The following is a 9,329-nucleotide window of genomic DNA, read 5'->3' as shown; positions in this document are numbered from 1 at the left end:
TTAGTGAGTTTTTCAGAGAAATAGTGTAGGAGAAAAGAACATGTGAAGAAGTAGACTTGGTTCTACAAGAGTACCCATGATGAGCAAAAATAAAAGACGAAGGCTCTAGGATAAAAAAAAAAAATGAATTAGACTTTAGATACCATGTTAAAAATTGATAAACAAAAATACGAGTTATTGTTTGTCATTCTCATTATTGAATCATTTAATGATACATAGATTTATATAAATATATGTTGATGAGTGATACACTGATTGAGTCACTCTCCCACTAACATAAAGCATAATACCCTAACAGAAATATAACACGTATGTAAAACAGAAAAAAAAAAAAAAAAAACAGAAAAGATAAAATAGAGATATTCCTCTCTTATATTCTCTAACCTAGATCTACATAATAAAATTCAGTGGTAAAAGATCAACCTTCTGCAACTTGACTGTAAATGTATAAGCTCAAATAATTACTTAACCAGCTTCCTAACTTGGGAGCTTGTGTATCTTCTTACTCGTGACTTAATCGGAACACAACTTATACCATTTCGATTACCAGAATTGAATCCAATAGGTCAATACGAGAGCTTACTCAGTTGCGTGAAGTACATGCAATCGAGAAACTGAATATATTTTCTATCACTCAACTTTATTTATAGATGCTTCTAGACCTCTACTCGCTTCTTAGGCATTACCACTACAGTGAATTTATGTCCACAACCCAAAAAGAAGTTTTCTTTTTTCTTTTTCTTTCTGCTGCATCTCATCTTGCTACTTCCCACATGTCAAGAAGAAGACAATCTAATTATGGTTCTTGCACAACCACATGCCATGATGTCATTGACAGATGGTGTATATATTTTGTCTTCTCCAAAATTCTGCCCTTTATTTCATTTTGCTTTTATCCCGGATTATGGAGATTAGTTTGTTGTGATGGGTGATAGAAGAGTGGGCCATTGGTATTAGATCTCATACGATTGATTAGTGAAAAATTATGACCACAACACAAAGTTCTATCATCAACCTTCTCAGTTTCAGCATATACAGCACAATCTAAAGGAACAAAAAAGCCATTACTATTTGTTATGCACTGACAAATACTAAAATGTGTTGCGAGTAAAATAAGATTTTGAATTAGTACAAAAGACCCATATTGTAGTATCTTTCAGATCATTATACGGTTTCACTGATGTCATATCAGTGGTCATCAGTAGTAAGGGATGACACCGAAAATTTAAAATGCTATTTTTAAGGCAAAAAATTTACTATGAACAAAGGGAAGCATTACAGAAGGTCCTTATTTAAAAGAAGCAGAAACTAGTTTTTGCCGGTCACATTTTATTTTCTGATGAAGTCTATACCCTTCTGGATGCTTCCTGCTAACTCTTTCTTTGCTTTTTCCAACCCAATCCTGTGAAGCATTACACAGCAAAAGTTTCACCTTCTGTACTGCTTACTATATCCAAGAAAATAGGGAATAGATTCATAAACTGTGATACCTTTCATACTCGTTGAGGGGGCCTAATTGATATACCTCTTCTGCTCCGGCACGACCGAGACGCACCTTGGTTGCGAAGAAGGGAAGTTCCGTAACCTATCGAAGGCAGATGATAATGTTAAACAAGATCTAAAAGACAAGATGGAGAACAAGTGCAAGGAAAAGGACGTTAAAATGGAACCTGAGAATCAACAAAAGCACACTCCACCACCCCAGCTTCCCCTTTCAAGCCACGGAGGCATGCGTCCGCAAACTTGGCAGCTGCATATGCCTACACAATCAGGAGTGAGATTTCAACTTTGCTTGTTTGTCTACTATGACAAAATTGACACTTGATTGATGATATATATGTAGAAAAATGAAGATAAAGTTGATAAACAATTAACCATGGATAGTGTGGCCGAACCAGCACCAGCTTTTGCCTGTAACATGAATAATAATTGTTAATAGATTATGATGAACATTCCATCAAAACCAAATATAGACAAGGAAATGAAAAACAAAATAATTTTAGATTTGTTTAAAAGCTAAGGTCATGGATATGGAAACATGGTTGAGCAGTAGAGATAATCTATTCAGACCAGCAAAATGTGGTATGATACAAATAACTACTGTTATTAGCCATTCTTTTACAGCTGAACTATTGAACTATTGCTACTAGTCATTATTATACAGTTGACAAGTTTTCCATTTTTCAGTTAGTTTTAGTTTGTTGATAACAGTTTAAACACAACTCTTTGTGATACCAAAGAGGACTTTTCACTCTCTTTGAATGATAAGTTCTATTCTACTACACTTCTCTGTATTCGTCTCTGTTTTCTGATTATAGTATGCACCTTTGTTTGGGTACTTTCACTTGTTTGAAGATCTTAACTAAAAATGATATGGTCAAGTGTATAGTCTCCTCTATTTGTCAAGCATTGTTTGGGTATTTTCACTTGTTTGAACATCATTCATATGGTCAAGTTTATACGCTCCTCTTATTATCGCTTACATTGTTAGGGTATCTTCACTTGTTTAAACATCTAAAGCAAAATTGATAGGGACCACTGTAGTCTCTTGTGATGATGAAGGAAATTGGAGCAGTTGCACCAATCTTATATAATCTTAGGCTCATGGCAACTTAAACAACTTATAGTTGCAGCATCGTATTATAGTTTTCTCTGACCTCTATTAATATTTCACAGTTAATATCTAGCATATGGCAGATGTTGGTAATGGTAACTGAAAAGAAGGATGCATAAAAATTGATAGTGACACAATCGCCATCAACTTAGAAATGACCATAGGAACAAGTACATATTTGTATGACCGTAAATTATCAACATATTATATGCAATGGATCTTATGAATTATCCCTATTCTACTACATTTACATGTTGAGGTTCTAGATTAAAATGAAAGTACCTCCACAACTTCAGTTCCTCCATTTTGAATGCGATTTGTCAGGTATTCAGTTTCTTCTGCAGTGAAGCTACTGGGAGGCTTAACCTGTTAAACCAAGTTTGAAGAAGTTTCAAGACCTGTCTATTCTATAATATTTTTAAATTAAGGGAGTATTCTCTACAAGACCTGTGACAAAAGAGGCAAAATTGTGACCCCAGCATGACCTCCCACCACTGGAACGTCAACCTCTCTTGGATCCACTCCCAGTACCTCTGCCTGCAAGAAGAAAACATAGTCGGACATACAGCCTGTATTAATACAATTCCAGCATATACTATAAAAATCTCACATGTAGAATCTGCTTTGTTCAACCCATTGTAATACTTTTCAAAACCATATAAACAAACTAATTTAATCCAACAGTTAACTCCAAATTTGATTATACTTTTAGGTTGTAGTCTCCTAGATATTTTATTTCTACAGCACAGCACCAAGGAAATTTAAATGAGTTATGGACTGTTTGAATAAGAACAGCAAGAAATGCCTACCACAAAAGTATTTGCCCTCACAACGTCAAGGGCTGTAACACCCAGTAGTCGCTTTGGGTCATATGTACCGGCGCTCTTGAAAACCTCTGCAGCAATAGCAACAGTGGAATTGACTGGATTACTGATCAAGTTGACGATTGCATTGGGGCAGCACTTGGCAATTCCTTCACTAAGGGTCTTCACAATTCCAGCATTTATTTTAAATAAATCATCCCTTGTCATCCCAGGTTTCCTTGGCACCCCAGCAGGTATGATTACCAAGTCCATGCCAGTGAGTGCATTCTCGAGTTGTGGCTGTCCCAGAAAGCCACGAACCTAAAATCCCAAAAAAAAACACGCATTATTTGAAAAAATGGCAGCTAAACATCGTTAAGTTCCATCACAAAAATATTTTCAATAAAAAAATTCCTTGATCCTTAAAAGAAAACCCCCCTCAAAAAAATCTCCATCAGTACCATAGGGGAAAACTATTGTAACTACCCTTAAGCATTAGCACAAAAACTACAACTCGGTCTTGTGTTATTGACAATCAATAATTCAATGAGAGGAAATTACCACAGCACCGGTGTCCATGTGGCTAATATCAGCTGTGACACCGGGGGTGTTGACAACATCATAAAGATGAAGAACCGAAACCAATGGGTTAATCTTCATCAACAAAGAAAGGGATTGACCAATTCCCCCAGCAGCCCCCAAAATTGCCACTTTGAATCCGGGTGCCCCACCCTTTGCTCTGCACTCAGCTCTCTTGAGAATAACATCGCCCCTTTCCTGTCACAACAAATCAAAAAACGTGTTTCAAAAAATGGAAGCTAAAGCTTATTGATCATGCAAGGAACACAGATCCAGATGTGACGTGAATTAGAGGAAGAAACCTGGAAATTTGATGGCTGAAGATGAGCAGAGATTCTTGCAATACGCTGATTGGCTCCTGCACGTGCCTCCATTTTTATGTATCACTGTTACGATCAGAGAAACAGTATGTGTTGAAACTGAGGGTGGAAAATATGTAAAGAAACGATGGGAGCAAAAGAATATAAATTTATGAACAGAAAATAAAATGAAGGGATAATAACGATAATGAGATTGAGGAAGTTGACATATACGTCCAATGTTTTTTCCCTTTTAAAAAAATTTCTCGAAAAAATGAATTTTTTGTGGAATCCAGATTTCTGAACCCTTATCCTATCATCTTCTTAGGTCTGAATTGAATGTGGCTCTCACAATTTTAACAAAGCTTCTGGCAGATTGCTAACTATTTGGTTCATGATTAAGATGGCTGTTTTTTTAGTTAGAACCAGACCTGACTCACACGCTAGATGGATAAAAATGTTATGTTACTTGTGATTGGGTTATCTAACTCTGAGTTGCTGATATATTGTCTCGATTTTTATTTAAAAGGAAAATTGAAATATTTAGTGAAAAAAAAACATGGTATATTTTATTTATTAAATATGTTTTAATCCTTTAAATTCGATTTTATTTTTATTTAAAAATTAGATACAATTTATTTTTTAAATTTAAAACCTAAATAGGTATAATTATTTAAATTTAATGGACAGCAACTGCCATTAGAACGAGAACCTATAAACAATCCAATTATTAATCTCAAATGCGTTGAATAAGTCAAAAAAATTAACCTAGTTAAGTTATAAAAAAACTATATTCATCTATTTTTAAAATTTAAAAATAAAAATGCATTAAAATTTAAGAAAAGAACGAATTTTAATTTTATATCTGAATTTAAGAATTAAAAATATATTTAATTTTTTTTCTGTCACATTTTTTTAGTTTAAAATTAAATTGATCTCGTGTTTTAAAATTTTAAAGTTGTATTAGACAAAACTATCTACTTATGGCGAGATGAGTTTCAAACTTATAACGTTGCTTATTTGATTAAATTAGTTATAGTTGATAAATAATAAATCACGTCAAATAAAATAATTACGTAAATTTTATTATATATATACAACTTTTACATTTTTAAACAAAAATATGTTATTATGTAATTATAGTTGTAGTTTCTTTTTAAGATAATCAATTTTTTATTAAACATTTTAGTACTTATGTTTATTTTTTAAAAGTTATATGGATTTTTCTTATTTGGATAAATAGTTTTATTTAAATAAGTTGATGTAATGAGTATTAATTAAATTTCATTTTTATTTATTTTATAAATTTATTTCTTATTTTTTTAATTTAAAGTATTATTATATTGAATTTATTTTTTTAAATTTCATTATATAATTTTGATAAGTATTATATAATAAAATATTAATTACTTGAGTTTATATTGTAAAGTTTTTCTATTTGAACTACATTAAAAATTGAAAAGGTTTAAATACACATATAGTTTCTATTTTTATTATTTTTTTTTAATTTGATTCTCATTTTAATTCAGTATTCAATTAGGTTCTAATTTGTTGTCAAGTCAATATTTTTTTGTTAACGGTGTTTAAATAATTAATATGAGTGTGTCAACTTCTAATCTTTATAAACATGTCAGCATAACGAACTAAATTGATAGAAAATTAATAAAATTATGACTTAATTGAACATTGAACCAAAATGAAAAAAAACGACAAAAATAGAAACTAATTATATATTCAAGATAATTAAAAAATAACTTAATAAATAATAGAACAGTAAAATAATTAATTGTTTAAATAAAATTGAAATATGTAGTAATAAGTAAAAATAAATTAAGGATAATAAGTAATATATTAAAATATAAGTAGTAATAATAGAGGAACATTAAATTAAATAACTTACAAGTTAGGTAAAGTAGCTTAGCTTATAAACTAGAAGTCTTAAAATATAATACTTACTTAATACTAACTTATAAATTAATCAAATAAGTCAATAACTAATTAATTTATTGATTTTACCCAATACATCTAAAGTATTGGTCACTTTATAAGTTTTCGCTAAAAATTAAATACATCAACTTGCGATAATTCAATTTGCATTGGAGTAACTTATTAGTGAGCCAGGTCTAATACATCAAGTTAGTTCAATTGAGCACCTCTAAATGGTTCTACTAAATCACTAAGTTAAAATAAATGTTACTTTTATACACTAATTTCTCTAAATTACCATTAAATTTTGTTTGATACAATATTACCAACTTAAGAAGTATGTCTTTTTTCATGTCCAATCACATCAAGTTTGTTTGATAAAACTAAGTATTATTTACCACAATAGTCATTAATGCTTTGTTTATAAAAATTTACTTTCATGTACTTTATAAAATTTTACCAGAAATTGAAATATTATTTTCAATTTTATAAATTAATTACTTCACAATTAATTATTAAATTTTAACATTTTTATTAAAAATAAACTAAGAATATTTTTGTAGTTGGTTATAATTTTCCATTCATTCACACTTAATTTCTCAAATACAAACACTTATTTTTATTTTTTTATTTTGTTCACTTTCTTTCTCCCTTTTCCCTTTTCATCCTTACCTCAATCCAAATAAATAAAGGTAAAAATATATAAACAAGTAAAAATCCTGCCATAGTAGATAAACGGATAGTACATATTTGAGAATTTTTTTTTATATATATTTAGTGAGTTAAAAATTAATAGGCTTAATAAAGTTAGTCGTTAATTTATTTATTTTCTTTTAAACTTTTACTCATTTGACATATCTAGCTAAATTTATTTTTGTTCTAATAACCTTACCATGTGTTTGGATGTAGCATTTCAACAATACTTAGAATTTGAAATGCTTTGTATTTGAATTGCTTGTAATTAAATTTCATTCATTTTTTAAATAACTTGTTTGGATAAGGAAATTGAAATACCTTACATTTCGATTTCTTGTTTGAAAAAAAAAATTGAATTTATTGTGAAATAAAATTTAATTTTAACAATATTTATTTTACGCTTAATTATGTTTTGAGTTCATGATAAATTTGGAAACATGCTCGACAACCTAGATGGGTTGGGCAGACCCAACTACACAACCGGATTGGTTAGACCCGACGACTCACCCGAGCTGAACCGATTAGGAAGCCCCGATAGGCTGGGTGGCCCGATGATCTAGAGGCATGATGGCCTGTACTACACAATTGTGCCATTAAGTTCGTCAATATGGCCCGGTCCAACCCATCTAGGTCATTGGCCCAATGCTCCAGACGGGAACGGGCCCGACGACCTGAACGGGCCCGATGATCAAGATGGGCCTGATGACCTGGACGAGCCCGAAAATCCGGACGGGGCCGAATACCCGGACGGGTCCGAATACTCAGACAAAATCGACGACTCGGACGTGCCCGTACACACAGACGGGCTCGAAGACCCGGACGGGTCTGATGACTAGGACGAGGTCAAGCACCCAAACGGGGCCGAGGACGTGGACAAGCCCGACGACTTGGACACGTTCGACGATCCGGACAGGCCCGACGACCTAGACAGGCCTGTGACTCGAATGGGCCCGACAACTAGTACGGACGCTTTCAAACTGTCGGGTCTGTCTAGATAGTCTAGCTCGTACGAGTCGTCAGGCCCGTTTGGATCATCGAGACCATCCGGGTCATTGGGCCCGTCCGAGTCATCGTTCCCGTCCAGGTCGTCGGGCTCGTCCAGGTCTGCGTCGTCCCGCATTTTCGGGTCGTTGGGCACGTCCGAGTCGTCATGCTCGTCCGATTCATCGGGCCCAATGATTTGGAAGGGCCTGTTCGGGTCGTCGGGCTCGTTTGGGTCGTTGGGCCCGTCCAAGTCATCCTGCTCGTCCGGGTTGTTTGGTCTGTCTAAGTCGTTAGGCTCGTGTAGATCATCGGGCCCGTTTGAATCGTCGGGCTCGTTTGGGTCGTCGGACTTGTTTGGGTCATCGGGCCTATTTGGGTCGTTGGGCTCATCCAGGTCATCGGGCCCGTCCGGGTCGTCGGGCTCGTCTGGGTCTTCGTGTCCGTCCGGATCATCTAGAATGTGAGGTTGAGTGAGAATAATTTCAAATTCCACCTATTTTGACGGTATTTGAGTTTCTACTAATTTAACTAAATGAAATCCTTCAAAAAAATGCTTGCATTTGAAATGCTTTTTAATTTCTCTATCCAAACAAAGCATTTCATTACAAAGAAATATAAATTCTTCAAAAAAATGAATTGCTTCATTAAAATACTCTATCCAAACACACTCTTAGACAATATCTAAGTATTACTAGGTCAAAATGGCAATTGAAGTAATTTGCTCAAATCATTATCCAATTAGGCTTCATATGCTTTACAAAAAAAGATAATTGGACAGGCCTTGATTAAAATTAGTGAGGACCTTTAAATCAGCCCATATAACATTATTAAAATAGGAGGGAAAGTTAGTTACAACAATAAAAGTTAGTTATATTTTCATATGAAGATGTAAATCTAAACATGTGCAACACTATTATTTCTTCTCCACATCTCTGTCCTTTTCTTTCTTTCTTTCTAAGTTCTTGAAAGATAAATTTCACCATCAATTCAATGTGATCCTATTCAAATAAATTTTTATTTGCTCTGGGATTTTATATGTTTCTTCATCTTTTTGTTTTCAGTTATTAGTTCATTTTTGTGATCACGAAAGAATTGAGTTTGGATGATGATCAAATTATAATTGATTAATCTGTTTTAATGAATATTAGGTTATTAATTGATCACCTAAACAATTTATGAATCTATTGTTGAATTTGCATTTTTTATTAATTGTGATTGCAGTTTAGTTTCAATTTCATGAATAAATGTTATATGATTATTTAAATAATTCTATGATTATAATGTATACGAATTGTAGATTTGCTCAGTAATAATTTCACATTAGTTTAGTTCAATCTTGAATCGATGAATTTGTTCGTTTGAATTTTTTCCCAAAATTATTTGATTATCTTAAGTTTCGTTATAATTTTTATTTTCAATTATCTTGAG

General features: G+C 32.8%; 1 protein-coding gene across 2 annotated transcripts; it reads right to left on the bottom strand.

Annotated features, from left to right (window-relative positions):
• Positions 1 to 1,089: 1,089 nt before the first annotated feature.
• Positions 1,090 to 4,649, bottom strand: LOC114178814 (malate dehydrogenase 2, peroxisomal). 2 transcript variants are annotated; one of them, XM_028064917.2, is made up of 10 exons: positions 4,530 to 4,649; positions 4,299 to 4,382; positions 3,979 to 4,194; positions 3,424 to 3,738; positions 3,062 to 3,151; positions 2,897 to 2,980; positions 1,876 to 1,911; positions 1,671 to 1,760; positions 1,491 to 1,585; positions 1,090 to 1,402 (listed from the first exon to the last, which is right to left on the bottom strand). In XM_028064917.2, the coding sequence occupies exons 2-10, from the start codon at positions 4,368 to 4,370 to the stop codon at positions 1,330 to 1,332; spliced, it is 1,071 nt and encodes a 356-aa protein (XP_027920718.1). In that variant the 5' UTR covers positions 4,371 to 4,382; positions 4,530 to 4,649; the 3' UTR covers positions 1,090 to 1,329. The 2 variants fall into 2 exon arrangements, with proteins under 2 accessions (XP_027920718.1, XP_027920717.1); XM_028064916.2 differs by having other exon boundaries at positions 4,299 to 4,615.
• Positions 4,650 to 9,329: the final 4,680 nt, after the last annotated feature.

The sequence above is a fragment of the Vigna unguiculata genome, chromosome 3, assembly GCF_037176805.1.
Source record: "Vigna unguiculata cultivar grain cowpea cultivar isolate G323 ecotype 2 chromosome 3, ASM3717680v1, whole genome shotgun sequence".
NCBI lineage: Eukaryota > Viridiplantae > Streptophyta > Magnoliopsida > Fabales > Fabaceae > Vigna > Vigna unguiculata.
This window is presented reverse-complemented; position numbering and strand designations above follow the sequence as displayed.